Source organism: Oncorhynchus gorbuscha, linkage group LG16, assembly GCF_021184085.1.
Source record: "Oncorhynchus gorbuscha isolate QuinsamMale2020 ecotype Even-year linkage group LG16, OgorEven_v1.0, whole genome shotgun sequence".
Classification (NCBI taxonomy): domain Eukaryota; kingdom Metazoa; phylum Chordata; class Actinopteri; order Salmoniformes; family Salmonidae; genus Oncorhynchus; species Oncorhynchus gorbuscha.
This window is the reverse complement of record NC_060188.1, coordinates 16,277,164-16,293,203: the sequence shown is the minus strand read 5'-3', so window position 1 is coordinate 16,293,203 and position 16,040 is coordinate 16,277,164. Positions and strand designations below refer to the sequence as shown.

The 16,040-nt window shown below is 45.3% G+C and overlaps 1 protein-coding gene across 1 annotated transcript; it reads right to left on the bottom strand.

Annotated features, from left to right (window-relative positions):
- Window positions 1-131: 131 nt before the first annotated feature.
- Window positions 132-15,826, bottom strand: LOC124000762 (neuronal pentraxin-1-like). Its single transcript, XM_046307352.1, has 5 exons — window positions 15,289-15,826; window positions 14,655-14,862; window positions 13,300-13,544; window positions 12,820-12,999; window positions 132-2,050 (listed from the first exon to the last, which is right to left on the bottom strand). The coding sequence occupies exons 1-5, from the start codon at window positions 15,748-15,750 to the stop codon at window positions 1,829-1,831; spliced, it is 1,317 nt and encodes a 438-aa protein (XP_046163308.1). The 5' UTR covers window positions 15,751-15,826; the 3' UTR covers window positions 132-1,828.
- Between the last annotated feature and the right edge of the window lie 214 nt (window positions 15,827-16,040).

Below are 16,040 nucleotides of genomic sequence, written 5' to 3'. Positions count from 1 at the left end.
CAATAGGTTTCACAATGTTAATTGAGACTATAGAGAAATGTAAGAGGACTCTCATATGCTTTCAAATACATGTGTAGGCCTGTGACATGCATGGGTTACTCTTTGACAGTAATGTCACACTCACACAGGGGTAGATTCAGGTATCACAATTTTATTTAAAAAATTAGAACTTTTTCATATTTCAGTGTTGCCATGCTTTGAGCATATAACAATACAGTATAAAATCTCAAACCAAAAGGAGGATAGTAAAAGCAGATTTTGTTGATGCTGCTGCAGCAATTAGTTAAGTCATGCTGTTACTGTACAGATAACATTCCCATTAAAGTACAAACACCTCAATGAATTGCTTTTAAGTACAATAATCATGTTATTATCCAACGCAATGTGTTATGATAATAAACATCTCTTTTGGAAATAAATCTCGTTGTAGGCCTACAGGAAAATAAATAGGACACAAAATACTTTGCAAATCATAATGAATGTGCTGAGTTATTTCAACATCCCAAGGCACCCAGGCTTGTATGTTGGCAAAAAAGTTGTCATTCTTTACACAAAATTGCGTCAAGCAGGTGGTGATCGAGAAACGATAGCGATAGAGCAGAAAGCTGTGCCTGTTTCATAACCGTTTAAGTATACATTCCTTTTCAAGTCTTTTCCCCGTCGTTCACAGTGAAAATCCCAGGCAGTGGGAATATGAACAAACTCACGTGATTGGTTGAAATGCGTGTCCCCAGTCCAATAAAAACAGGGCAACAGTAAGCATGTTTGTTGTCCCCCACAAATTATCCAGCACCCCCCTTGGGCCAATCAGTATCATTTTGCAAATGACTGATTTCTATGGCAAGACGCATCATTCACCCAAGTTTTGTTAAAATCGGGCCAGTGGTGTCTGAGATATCGTGTGTGACTAACGTACATAGTTGATTACTATAGCATCCCCCCTTGGACCAATCAGTGTAATTTTGTGAATGTTGGATCTCTATGGCAAGAGGCAACATTTACCCAAAATCGGGCCAGTTATGTCTGAGATATCTTGTGTGTTAGCTAGACTCATATGTCTTGACAGCATTTGTTACAATACAAATATTCTTGACTAATGTTTGCCAGACCATGCCCAAGTGAATATTTATTGGTCAATAGTGGCCATGTTGTTTTAGGTATTAGTCTGGAAAATACTGTCATCATGCAGATCATTCATTTGGTGCCAGAAGAGTAGCTTTTCAGTGTTTTTCACAAAATTCAAAATAATGGAAATCCAGAATGGTGAAGCTTATTGGTCCCTGCGGCAAATTTGTTTATTTTTTAGCAGAGGGACATATGCACCGAATGTCAATAGTGACTAATGTACTAACGCACTAATGTACTAACGGACGGAGACAGATCCCCAGATCCCCAGTCCCCTCCCTGATTTCCTCGTTGGGGACAACTACATGGTCACCAATTCTACTTATGGTGGACGTTCTAAGTGGTCCTTTGTCGGGGAGTGCTGTCTGCATCTGCACTGCGTTGTGGTGATATGCTGGCCTGTATGTGTCAATTGCTCTGAAGACCATGAGATAACAAACCGGCCAGTTGAACGAAGCGCTTTGAAGCATCCAACCAGATGCCAAAACTATCCAACTGAAATATCCAAGATGAACAAGATCAGATTCTTATTTTAGTCAGGTAGAAATCTAGTAAGTGTCCACACACAAAGAATTCAATATCTATAACAAATCCAGATGTCATTTACTGAAATAAATGCTTCTTTATCTATCAAATCAGATGTATTATCAACAGAGGCTTTACCACACGCATTTCTCATTGGCTTTTCACTTTTCCCTGCAGTTCAGTTCAGTTGACGACAAGCCTCAAATGTCCACTTGGAGGCTCCTCCGTAAATATCAATGCTGCTCTCCAACCACGAAAACACGTTGCCTATCTGCGCTTTGCTGCTGCAAGTTGCCAGGTTGTATATCTCTCCAATAGACAACTTCCGGTCCCAGATATGAAAATTCGCCAGGTCTCCAACAAAAGCTTGTGTAGCATCAAAGCCCCCTCCAAGCGTATCCTGTGGAAAATAATATTGAATGAATGAAGATGGATATTGTGCTAACACAAAGGAAAACAATATTTCAAGTTAACCTTTGGAGTTAATTTGTGCATTAAATCATTTATCCATGCTTCCATCCATGTAGCTTGTTAGAGGAAACCAAGGATAACCCATATATCAAATTTGTAGACTTTTTCATTTATCCAGATGACTGTTTTGACTAATGAATCACGTTACCATGCAAACGGCTTTTCATTTTTCCATTGCAGTGTGAGTTGATAAATCAGAATTGGGGTTGCCCTGTTTCGTCAGCCTGCAGTGTGAGCTGATAAATCAGAATTGGGGTTGCCCTGTTTCGTCAGCCTGCAGTGTGAGCTGATAAATCAGAATTGGGGTTGCCCTGTTTCGTCAGCCTGCAGTGTGAGTTGATAAATCAGAACTGGGGTTGCCCTGTTTCGTCAGCCTGCAGTGTGAGTTGATAAATCAGAACTGGGGTTGCCCTGTTTCGTCAGCCTGCAGTGTGAGTTGATAAATCAGCCTGCAGTGTGAGTTGATAAATCAGAACTGGGGTTGCCCTGTTTCGTCAGCCTGCAGTGTGAGTTGATAAATCAGAACTGGGGTTGCCCTGTTTCGTCAGCCTGCAGTGCAGAACTGGGGTTGCCCTGTTTCGTCAGCCTGCAGTGTGAGTTGATAAATCAGAATTGGGGTTGCCCTGTTTCGTCAGCCTGCAGTGTGAGCTGATAAATCAGAATTGGGGTTGCCCTGTTTCGTCAGCCTGCAGTGTGAGTTGATAAATCAGAATTGGGGTTGCCCTGTTTCGTCAGCCTGCAGTGTGAGCTGATAAATCAGAATTGGGGTTGCCCTGTTTCGTCAGCCTGCAGTGTGAGTTGATAAATCAGAATTGGGGTTGCCCTGTTTCGTCAGCCTGCAGTGTGAGTTGATAAATCAGAATTGGGGTTGCCCTGTTTCAGCCTGCAGTGTGAGTTGATAAATCAGAATTGGGGTTGCTGTTTCGTCAGCCTGCAGTGTGAGTTGATAAATCAGAACTGGGGTTGCCCTGTTTCGTCAGCCTGCAGTGTGAGTTGATAAATCAGAACTGGGGTTGCCCTGTTTCGTCAGCCTGCAGTGTGAGTTGATAAATCAGAATTGGGGTTTCGTCAGCCTGCAGTGTGAGTTGATAAATCAGTTGATAAATCAGCCTGTTTCGTCAGCCTGCAGAGTTGATAAATCAGAATGGGGTTGCCCTGTTTCGTCAGCCTGCAGTGTGAGTTGATAAATCAGAACTGGGGTTGCCCTGTTTGATAAATCAGCCTGCAGCCTGCAGTGTGAGTTGATAAATCAGAATTGGGGTTGCCCTGTTTCGTCAGCCTGCAGTGTGAGTTGATAAATCAGAACTGGGGTTGCCCTGTTTCGTCAGCCTGCAGTGTGAGTTGATAAATCAGAATTGGGGTTGCCCTGTTTCGTCAGCCTGCAGTGTGAGTTGATAAATCAGAACTGGGGTTGCCCTGTTTCGTCAGCCTGCAGTGTGAGTTGATAAATCAGAACTGGGGTTGCCCTGTTTCGTCAGCCTGCAGTGTGAGTTGATAAATCAGAATTGGGGTTGCCCTGTTTCGTCAGCCTGCAGTGTGAGTTGATAAATCAGAACTGGGGTTGCCCTGTTTCGTCAGCCTGCAGTGTGAGTTGATAAATCAGAACTGGGGTTGCCCTGTTTCGTCAGCCTGCAGTGTGAGTTGATAAATCAGAACTGGGGTTGCCCTGTTTCGTCAGCCTGCAGTGTGAGTTGATAAATCAGAACTGGGGTGAGCCTGCAGTGAGTTGAAAATCAGAACTGGGGTTGCCCTGTTTCGTCAGCCTGCAGTGTGAGTTGATAAATCAGAACTGGGGTTGCCCTGTTTCGTCAGCCTGCAGTGTGAGTTGATAAATCAGAACTGGGGTTGCCCTGTTTCGTCAGCCTGCAGTGTGAGTTGATAAATCAGAACTGGGGTTGCCCTGTTTCGTCAGCCTGCAGTGTGAGTTGATAAATCAGAACCTGTTTCAGCCTGCAGTGAGTTGATAAATCAGAAGTGTGAGTGGGGTTGCCCTGTTTCGTCAGCCTGCAGTGTGAGTTGATAAATCAGAACTGGGGTTGCCCTGTTTCGTCAGCCTGCAGTGTGAGTTGATAAATCAGAACTGGGGTTGCCCTGTTTCGTCAGCCTGCAGTGTGAGTTGATAAATCAGAATTGGGGTTGCCCTGTTTCGTCAGCCTGCAGTGTGAGTTGCAGTGTGAGCTGATAAATCAGAATTGGGGTTGCCCTGTTTCGTCAGCCTGCAAGTTGATAAATCAGAATTGGGGTTGCCCTGTTTCGTCAGCCTGCAGTGTGAGTTGATAAATCAGGGGTTGCCCTGTTTCGTCAGCCTGCAGTGTGAGTTGATAAATCAGAATTGGGGTTGCCCTGTTTCGTCAGCCTGCAGTGTGAGTTGATAAATCAGAATTGGGGTTGCCCTGTTTCGTCAGCCTGCAGTGTGAGTTGATAAATCAGAATTGGGGTTGCCCTGTTTCGTCAGCCTGCAGTGTGAGTAAATGATAAAGCCTGCAGTGTGAGTTGATAAATCAGAACTGGGGTTGCCCTGTTTCGTCAGCCTTTCGATAAATCAGCCTGCCTGCAGTGAGTTGATAAATCAGAATGGGGTTGCCCTGTTTCGTCAGCCTGCAGTGTGAGTTGATAAATCAGAACTGGGGTTGCCCTGTTTCAGCCTGCAGTCAGCCTTTCGCAGTGTGAGTTGATAAATCAGAATTGGGGTTGCCCTGTTTCGTCAGCCTGCAGTGTGAGTTGATAAATCAGAATTGGGGTTGCCCTGTTTCGTCAGCCTGCAGTGTGAGTTGATAAATCAGAATTGGGGTTGCCCTGTTTCGTCAGCCTGCAGTGTGAGTTGATAAATCAGAACTGGGGTTGATAAATAAATCAGAACTGGGGTTGCAGAATTGGGGTTGCCCTGTTTTCGTCAGCCTGCAGTGTGAGTTGATAAATCAGAACTGGGGTTGCCCTGTTTCGTCAGCCTGCAGTGTGAGTTGATAAATCAGAATTGGGGTTGCCCTGTTTCGTCAGCCTGCAGTGTGAGTTGATAAATCAGAACTGGGGTTGCCTGTTTCGTCAGCCTGCAGTGTGAGTTGATAAATCAGAATTGGGGTTGCCCTGTTTCGTCAGCCTGCAGTGTGAGTTGATAAATCAGAACTGGGGTTGCCCTGTTTCGTCAGCCTGCAGTGTGAGTTGATAAATCAGAACTGGGGTTGCCCTGTTTCGTCAGCCTGCAGTGTGAGTTGATAAATCAGAACTGGGGTTGCCCTGTTTCGTCAGCCTGCAGTGTGAGTTGATAAATCAGAACTGGGGTTGCCCTGTTTCGTCAGCCTGCAGTGTGAGCTGATAAATCAGAACTGGGGTTGCCCTGTTTCGTCAGCCTGCAGTGTGAGCTGATAAATCAGAACTGGGGTTGCCCTGTTTCGTCAGCCTGCAGTGTGAGCTGATAAATCAGAACTGGGGTTGCCCTGTTTCGTCAGCCTGCAGTGTGAGTTGATAAATCAGAACTGGGGTTGCCCTGTTTCGTCAGCCTGCAGTGTGAGCTGATAAATCAGAACTGGGGTTGCCCTGTTTCGTCAGCCTGCAGTGTGAGTTGATAAATCAGAACCCCTGTTTCGTCAGCCTGCAGTGTGAGCTGATAAATCAGAACTGGGGTTGCCCTGTTTCGTCAGCCTGCAGTGTGAGCTGATAAATCAGAATTGGGGTTGCCCTGTTTCGTCAGCCTGCAGTGTGAGTTGATAAATCAGAACTGGGGTTGCCCTGTTTCGTCAGCCTGCAGTGTGAGCTGATAAATCAGAATTGGGGTTGCCCTGTTTCGTCAGCCTGCAGTGTGAGCTGATAAATCAGAACAGCCTGCAGTGTGAGCTGATAAATCAGGGTGGGGTTGCCCTGTTTCGTCAGCCTGCAGTGTGAGCTGATAAATCAGAATTGGGGTTGCCCTGTTTCGTCAGCCTGCAGTGTGAGTTGATAAATCAGAATTGGGGTGCCCTGTTTCGTCAGCCTGCATAGTTGATAAATCAGAACTGGGGTTGCCCTGTTTCGTCAGGCAGTGTGAGTGATAAATCAGAACTGTTTGTTTCGTCAGCCTGCAGTGTGAGTTGATAAATCAGAACTGGGGTGCCCTGTTTCGTCAGCCTGCAGTGTGAGTTGATAAATCAGAACTGGGGTTGCCCTGTTTCGTCAGCCTGCAAGTTGATAAATCAGAATTGGGGTTGCCCTGTTTCGTCAGCCTGCAGTGTGAGTTGATAAATCAGAATTGGGGTTGCCCTGTTTCGTCAGCCTGCAGTGTGAGTTGATAAATCAGAACTGGGGTTGCCCTGTTTCGTCAGCCTGCAGTGTGAGTTGATAAATCAGAATTGGGGTTGCCCTGTTTCGTCAGCCTGCAGTGTGAGTTGATAAATCAGAACTGGGGTTGCCCTGTTTCAGCAGCCTGCAGTGTGAGTGATAAATCAGAACTGGGGTTGCCCTGTTTCGTCAGCCTGCAGTGTGAGCTGATAAATCAGAACTGGGGTTGCCCTGTTTCGTCAGCCTGCAGTGTGAGCTGATAAATCAGAACTGGGGTTGCCCTGTTTCGTCAGCCTGCAGTGTGAGCTGATAAATCAGAATTGGGGTTGCCCTGTTTCGTCAGCCTGCAGTGTGAGTTGATAAATCAGAACTGGGGTTGCCCTGTTTCGTCAGCCTGCAGTGTGAGCTGATAAATCAGAACTGGGGTTGCCCTGTTTCGCCTGCAGCTGAGTTGATAAATCAGAACTGGGGTTGCCCTGTTTCGTCAGCCTAAATCAGAATTGGGGTTGCCCTGTTTCGTCAGCCTGCAGTGTGAGTTGATAAATCAGAATTGGGGTTGCCCTGTTTCGTCAGCCTGCAGTGTGAGCTGATAAATCAGAATTGGGGTTGCCCCTGTGCAGTGAGTTGATAAATCAGAACTGGGGTTGCCCTGTTTCGTCAGCCTGCAGTGTGAGTTGATAAATCAGAACTGGGGTTGCCCTGTTTCGTCAGCCTGCAGTGTGAGTTGATAAATCAGAATTGGGGTTGCCCTGTTTCGTCAGCCTGCAGTGTGAGTTGATAAATCAGAATTGGGGTTGCCCTGTTTCGTCAGCCTGCAGTGTGAGTTGATAAATCAGAATTGGGGTTGCCCTGTTTCGTCAGCCTGCAGTGTGAGTTGATAAATCAGAATTGGGGTTGCCCTGTTTCGTCAGCCTGCAGTGTGAGTTGATAAATCAGAATGTTTCGTCAGCCTGCAGTGTGAGCTGATAAATCAGAACTGGGGTTGCCCTGTTTCGTCAGCCTGCAGTGTGAGCTGATAAATCAGAATTGGGGTTGCCCTGTTTCGTCAGCCTGCAGTGTGAGTTGATAAATCAGAATTGGGGTTGCCCTGTTTCGTCAGCCTGCAGTGTGAGTTGATAAATCAGAATTGGGGTTGCCCTGTTTCGTCAGCCTGCAGTGTGAGCTGATAAATCAGAATTGGGGTTGCCCTGTTTCGTCAGCCTGCAGTGAGCTGATAAATCAGAATTGGGGTTGCCCTGTTTCGTCAGCCTGCAGTGTGAGCTGATAAATCAGAACCTGTTTCGTCAGCCTGCAGTGAGCTGATAAATCAGAACTGGGGTTGCCCTGTTTCGTCAGCCTGCAGTGTGAGCTGATAAATCAGAACTGGGGTTGCCCTGTTTAAATCGTGGGGTTGCAGCCTGCAGTGTGAGTGTGAGCTGATAAATCAGAACTGGGGTTGCCCTGTTTCGTCAGCCTGCAGTGTGAGCTGATAAATCAGAACTGGGGTTGCCCTGTTTCGTCAGCCTGCAGTGTGAGCTGATAAATCAGAACTGGGGTTGCCCTGTTTCGTCAGCCTGCAGTGTGAGTTGATAAATCAGAACTGGGGTTGCCCTGTTTCGTCAGCCTGCAGTGTGAGCTGATAAATCAGAACTGGGGTTGCCCTGTTTCGTCAGCCTGCAGTGTGAGCTGATAAATCAGAACTGCCTGCAGTGTGAGCTGATAAATCAGAACTGGGGTTGCCCTGTTTCGTCAGCCTGCAGTGTGAGTTGATAAATCAGAACTGGGGTTGCCCTGTTTCGTCAGCCTGCAGTGTGAGCTGATAAATCAGAACTGGGGTTGCCCTGTTTCGTCAGCCTGCAGTGTGAGCTGATAAATCAGAACTGGGGTTGCCCTGTTTCGTCAGCCTGCAGTGTGAGCTGATAAATCAGAATTGGGGTTGCCCTGTTTCGTCAGCCTGCAGTGTGAGCTGATAAATCAGAACTGGGGTTGCCCTGTTTCGTCAGCCTGCAGTGTGAGCTGATAAATCAGAACTGGGGTTGCCCTGTTTCGTCAGCCTGCAGTGTGAGTTGATAAATCAGAACTGGGGTTGCCCTGTTTCGTCAGCCTGCAGTGTGAGCTGATAAATCAGAACTGGGGTTGCCCTGTTTCGTCAGCCTGCAGTGTGAGCTGATAAATCAGAACTGGGGTTGCCCTGTTTCGTCAGCCTGCAGTGTGAGTTGATAAATCAGAACTGGGGTTGCCCTGTTTCGTCAGCCTGCAGTGTGAGTTGATAAATCAGAACTGGGGTTGCCCTGTTTCGTCAGCCTGCAGTGTGAGTTGATAAATCAGAACTGGGGTTGCCCTGTTTCGTCAGCCTGCAGTGTGAGTTGATAAATCAGAACTGGGGTTGCCCTGTTTCGTCAGCCTGCAGTGTGAGTTGATAAATCAGAACTGGGGTTGCCCTGTTTCGTCAGCCTTGCCTCATTCTTTACGCATTTCTGAGCACCTCCAAGACATATGATACCTAGTAGTGGTGTAGTTACTTTAGCTAGAAAGGGAGATTGGTTGGTGAGGATGGATGGGAGTAATTTGCAACTGTCTAGCAATCCAAAGGTTGTGTGATCAAGTCGCGTTGGGGACAACTGTAGCATTTTAACTTACTCTTCCCCTAACTCTTTTTTGAAACTTAACCAATTTCACCTAACCTGCTATGTAAATTCCACTAACCAGTGTAATTTTAGTTCTCCTAACCTTTTACAAAAGTTATCCTAACCTTTGTTGTTAGTTCCCCTAACTACCAACATAATTTCTCCCCATAATTCTCCTTTGTTGTTATGGCGCAATAAGCAACCTGGTCCAAGAGAAAGACGTAAAATACTATACGTCCCCCAAAGTGTGTATAAAATACTTCATTCAGTTCATATGCTATTGTACGGCAGGGTAAGACGTACAATATACATCCTATAATTCGTATGATATTGTACGATCGCTATTCCATTCATAATGTAACGTACATAATGTAATATATCATACTAAATGGAGTGTCACAGATTTACCGACAGAATAATACGAATTGCCCCCAGACTATGTTGGTTTCATGAGTAAAAAGGGTCATTTCTCACACTCCAAGTGGCTAGAGCTGCCACTTTTTGGGAACAGAACACTATTCCCGGACACATAAGAAATCCCGCTACGCCCTCAGACGAACCATCAAACAGGCAAAGCACCGGCTCTGACGCTCGTCGGATGTGGCAGGGCTTGCAAACTATCACGGATTACAAAGGGAAACCCAGCCGCGAGCTGTCCAGTAATGCGAACCTGCAAGACGAGCTAAATACCTTCTATGCTTGCTTCAAGTCTTGTAACACTGAACCATGCATGAGAGCACATGCTGTTCCAGACGATTGTGTGTTCAAGCTCTCCGTAGCCGATGTGGGTTAGAACTTTAAACAGGTTAACATTCAAAAGGCAGCAGGGCCAGACTAATTACCAGGGCGTGTACTCAGAGCATTCGCGGACCAGCTGGCAAGTGTCTTCACTCACATGTTCAACCCCTCCCTGACCCAGTCTGTCATACCTACATGTTTCAAGCAGACCACAATGCCCAAGAATGCGAAAGTAGCCTGTCTAAATGACTATCACCACGTAGCACTCACATCTGTAGCCATGAAATGCATTGAAAGGCTGGTCATGGCTCACATCAACACCATCATCCCAGACACCCTGGACCCACTCCAATTGGCATACCGCCCCAACAGATCCACAGATTATGCAATCTTATTGCACTCCACACTGCCCTTTCCCGTCTGGACAAAAATAACACCTATGTGAGAATGCTGTTCATTGACTACAGCTCAGCGTTCAACACCAAAGTGCCTTCCAAGCTCATCACTAAGCTAAGGACCCTGGGACTAAACACCTCTCTATGCAACTGGATCCTGGACTTCCTGACGGGCCGCCCCCAGGTGGTGAGGGTAGGGAACAACAGATCCACCACTCTGACCATCACCTTAGGGGCAATGTGGTGCCAGGACAACAACCTCTCTCTCAACATCAGCAAGACAAAGGAGCTGATTGTGGGTACAGGAAACGGAGGGCTGAGCATGCCTCCATCCACATAAACAGGGCTGTAGTGGATCAGCTTGAAAGCTTCAAGTTCCTCGGTGTCCACATCACTAAGGAATTATCATGGTCCACACACACCAACACCGTTGTGAAGAAGGCACGACAATTCCTCTTCCCCTCAGGAGGTTGGAAAGATTTACATGGGCCCTCAGATCCTCAAATAATTCTATAGCTGCACCACTGAGAGCATCTTGACTGGCTGCATCACCGGTATGGCAACTGCTTGGCATCTGACCACAAGGCGCTACAAAGAGTAGTGCGTACGGCCCAGTACATCACTGGGCCTGAGCTCCCTGCCATCCAGGACCTCTATACCAGGCTGTGTCAGAGAAAGGCCCTAAAAATTGTCAAAGACTCCAGCCACCCAAGTCATAGACTGTTCTCTCTGGTACCGCATGGAAGGCGCTACCAATGCACCAAGTCTGTAACCAACATGACCCTGAACAGCTTACTACAAGCCATTAGACTGCTAAATAGTTAGCCTGGGGACCTATTGGTTCACTAAATAGTTAGTCCGGGGAGCTATTGGTTCACTAAATAGTTAATCCGGGGAGCTATTGGTTCACCATTTAACTACCTGCATTGACCCTTTTTGCAGTAACTCTTTTGACTCATCACATATGCTGCTGCTACTGTTTATTATCCATCTTGTTGCCTGGTCACTTTATCCCTACCTACTGTATATGTACATACAATGAATTCGAAAAGCATTCAGACCCCTTGACTTTATCCATATTTTGTTATAGCCTTGTTCTAAAATTGCTTAAATTATAGATTTTTCTGTCAATCTACACACAATGACCTATAATGACAAAGCGAAAACAAGTTTTTAGAAATGTTTGCCAATGTATTAAAATATAAAACAGAAAGTTTGAAGGAATTGTCTGTAGAGTTCCGAGACAGGTTTGTGTCAAAGCACAGATCCGGGGAAGGGTACCAAAACATTTCCGCAGCATTGAAGGTCCCCAAGAACACAGTGGCCTCCATCATTCTTAAATGGAATAAGTTTGGAATCACCAAGACTCTTCCTAGAGCTGGCCACCTGGCCAAACTGAGAAATCGTGGGACAAGGGCCTTGGTCAGGGAGGTGACCAAGAACCCAATGGTCACTCATACATAGCTCCAGAGTTCCTCTGTGGAGATTGGAGAACCTTCCAGAAGGACAGCCATCTCTGTAGCACTCCACCAATCAGGCCTTTATGGTAGAGTAGCCAGACGGAAGCCACTCCTCAGTAAAAGGCACATGACAGCCCGCTTGGAGTTTGCCAAAAAGCACCTAGAGGAATCTCAGACCATAAGAAACAAGATTCTCTGGTCTGATGAAACCAAGGTTTAACTTTTTGGCCTGAATGCCAAGCATCATGTCTGGAGGAAACCTGGCACCATCCCTATGGTGAAGCATGGTGGTGGCAGAACCATGCTTCATGGCTGTGGGGATGTTTTTCAGTGGCATGGACTGGGAGACTAGGCAGGATCGAAGGAAAGAAGAATGTGAGAAACTCCCAAAATGTAGGTGTGCCAAGATTGTAGCATCACACCCAAGAATACTAAAGCATGTAATTGCTGCCAGAGGTGCTGAAGTACTGCATAAAGGGTCTGAATACTTATGTAAATGTATATTTCTGGGGTTTTTTCATACATTTTCAAAAATTTCTAAAAATCTGTTTTTACTTTGTCATTATGGGGTACTGTGTGTAGATGAGGTTTTTTTCTTAATCCATTTTATAATAAGGCTATAATTTTAATAAAATATGGAAAAAGCAGAAGGGGTCTGAATACTTTCCGAACGCACGGTATCTCCCTCAATGACCTCGTACCCCTGCACATGGACTCAGTACTGGTACCCCGGGTATATAGCCAAGTTATCCTTACTCATTGTGTATTTATTCCTCGTGTTATTATTTGTCTATTTTTCTATTATTTCTCTTTTTTTCTCACTGCATTGTTTGGAAGGGCCTGGAGGTAAGCATTTCACTGTTAGTCTACACCTGTTGTTTACGAAGCATGTGACAAATATGATTTAATTTGATTGATTTCATTTGATAATTGATCCAAATTCATGCCTAAATGGGATAATTCCTCCATCTTATTATGGAACCAGAGAGTCAGCGGCTCGGTTTTTTAATTGATACATAAGCCTGTTCCTCTCTCAAGGTCTGACTGATGCTATGTTTATGCTATAGGCCATGTCCCTTTTGATATTATAATATAAAAAAATATATGGCCATCCAAAGTCCATGTGTGCATACATTTACGTATGATATACCCTATGCTCTACCAACTGAGCTACAGAAGGACCACTATGACCTAAGGTACCAAAGTTTATTGATTAAAAACGGACCATTAAAATTGTAATGGACATACCTGTTCTTGTCCCAATATCAGAACACCTTGTGGTTTGATTGGATGGTATGGAGCAAGGTTTTCTCCACTGCCCCTCATGACTCCATCTTGGAAAGCCTCCCATACTCCATCTCGAGTTGTCCATGTGACACAGATGTGATGCCACTTGCCGTCGTTGATAATGAATGGTAATTTAGCTACCTGGAATGGATTTCAGTATTTGTTTTAGTATATGCATATGGGTGGAGTGTTTTACATGTTTTATCACTGCAGCAAACTAAAATAAATAACCTTGCATACTTATTAAAAAGCTTGAGGCTTTATAGGCAGTGTGGTCTAATTCAAAAATGATATTTCTTTGTATTTTGCAGTGCAGGCATTCATGCTACAATCAGCATGTTCATATATTAAGAATAATTTTGATGCAATACTCTGCTTTCAAATAATATTTTGTATACTGTTGGTGATATATGCATCGTGTAAAATAATATGTGAGTATACCTTGTCATTGATGAGTATCTCCATAGGATTATTCCCCCACTCAATCAGCACCAGCTCGTTGGCCTGCCCTGGCACTGCGTAGGAGAATGGCGTGCCCACCCCTGGGGATGCATTGGATTTGAGCCACATGCAGACAGTGAATGCGTACATCTCAGGGAGACTCTTCTTCACTTTGGCATACATGTAGTTGGTCCTCAACGGGAATGTCAACTGGAATTTATCCAGCGGCCTGTTTTCTTTCTGACCTGTAAACAAAACAGAGGACAAGGTTAAAGATGTCACCTGTCACAATAATTATTGTGGGCTAGCCTAGGCCTATAGATGCAGTCCTTGACTTGGGCAGGAGCTCACCGGTACTGAGTACTGGCACCTCAAATGTTCTACTGCTTGAGCTCCTGTTCCTCTTATAGAATATTAGCTAAGACATATTGTGGATCTCCTAAACCTAAATATAAACAGTACCAGTACCCAAAATTAGTACAGAAACATATTTCACACCAAGTCAAACACTGTATAGAAGTTAGAGCCTTTTATATCGGCTATGTGAGTGACACCAATTTGTTGGACATCAATTGTGGAACATTTGTCCTGTCTTTAACAACCAATTGTGATTGTCAGGTCAAGATGAACGTGAGGATTTTGAGTTGGACCTTTTTGGAAGGTTGTCAAATATGTCGCTGAGCATCACGTAATGTGCAGGGGAGAGTTGCAACGGATTGCTGCTGAAGGTTGACTGATTAATGTGGTTATACAAAAAAAATAATGTTTCTTGTGGTTCCACGTTTTTTTCTGCGGCATGATAGGCATCACATGAGCAAAGAGGTTGGAATAGTGGTCCTGGTCTCTCCTCACCCCTCCCTCGGCGGAACTTTACAACAGTGGTTGTTGCCCGCTATAAGGAGCTGGAGCGTTACGCCATAGGGTCCTGGCGAACTTTGCTCTGCTCAAACGGCTAGTGGTGCAAGTGGAGACGGCTGTTACAATAGAATTTAACCATTGTGATCTGCATGAATTAAGGGAAAAGTGCTGAATACAGAAGGTTGCACCATCCTTTTTTTTTTTTTTTTACAGATGCCTTAAACAGTAAATCACCTTAAGCCACACATCTTTGTGGAATTGGATATGCAAAGCAATGCAGATATTCGCCGGATCCCATCCCCCCCTGCCATGCAATGGACACCAGCCACATTACCAATTGATTTCGTATATTGACATGGATCTATTCATTAGTAATAAACACCACTTCAGTTGGATTTGAAAGGTCTTTCAGAATAGCTCGTTTTTGTTTATTAAACGGCGATACTAATTAGTTAAACTATGCTGGCCAAGTATTTGGCGCGTTTTTGAGCTCGCACCTTTCTCGAGGTCGGTGATTCTCTGGTGCAGGGATGTGAGAGTCGACTCCACTCTACCGCGCTGCTCCGTCTCGTTCCGCAGCCCAGGCTTGTCATCTTCTATACTGTTCACGCGGGATAACACCTGCTTCTCCAAATCGTCGATTTTACTCTGTAGCAGGTCTTTCAGACTGTTCGCCTGGACCGAGTTGTTGTTCCTACTGAATTGCTGTGGAATGAAATAATGATTAGTTAAAAATAAAAAAAGTTTTAAAAATACTGAGAAACAGTACAACCCATATGCTGAGGGACATCGTAAAGCTAATGCCAGATTAACTTCTTTAAGGTTTATTGCCCTGTGGAGTTAGCAACATGGTAGCCTACATCAAGCAACTAAATTCGTCCCCGGCAAGGTGTCTGTTCTCAGCATGACTTGTTACATTTCACGATTAGTGCAGAGTATTAACCTACATGGTGGAGGGCTTCATCCCTGGAAGTAAATGTGATAAACAAATTACGAGGGCGGCAGTGCGAGTTGGATAAGACAGTGCAACGTGATTTAGGCCATATTGTAAACATGTCGTTTTTCACCCCAAATGATTGGTGAAATGTATAAAGGCTATTATTTCGTTAAGATTAGGGTTCTCCATATTACCTCGAGATTTTCTAATCTCTGCTTTAGAGACTGTAAAGTCTGCGATAGTTGCGCCAAAGTGTCCGAGGGACCCCTTGATACATCCCCCATAGTATTTTTGATCCCCGTCTCTTTTCTCCTTCCCCCAGGTCCGGGCTCGGGCGCACTCTGGCCCTCACAGCGAGTTAACTTGGAAGTCAGTTCTCTGATAGTCTCTTTTTGGTTCATAATGGTCTCCTTCTGCTGTAGGACGGTCTCCCGGAGCTGCATAACAGTGGTCTTCAAATCCTCTCCAGGCATACTGTTTTGTAAGGTAGCGGCGCATATGTCCATATCCTTGGGCACCGACGTGCAAATAAATTGAGTCTGACCACCACCAAAGTCTTGGCCCGAACCCTCCACGAATAAGTAAGAAAGTATCAAAAGTTTCCAAGAGATTACCTTCTTAATGGTCTGCATTTCGTCGTGTGTGTTGTGTTGCATTTGGTTTAGGAGCAGCGGTGATGTGTTGCGAGTGATTTCAGGGCCACGGAGCTGTCGCTTTTTGTTGTAATCCGTCCGTGGCGCGCGCCCGGTTTATATAGCGCGCGTGGTCTGCGCTGATCAGATTCACCCCATCACGGAGAGGAGGGGAGGAATCGCACTCTCACAGCTTAATCGCCTCTCAAAGTGAAGGTGGAAGGAAGGAGCCTCACGCTCAAAGATGAAACTCGAGGCTCCCGGATGCTAAATCATTCATCACAACGCCAATTTGTCATTTCATACATGTGTAT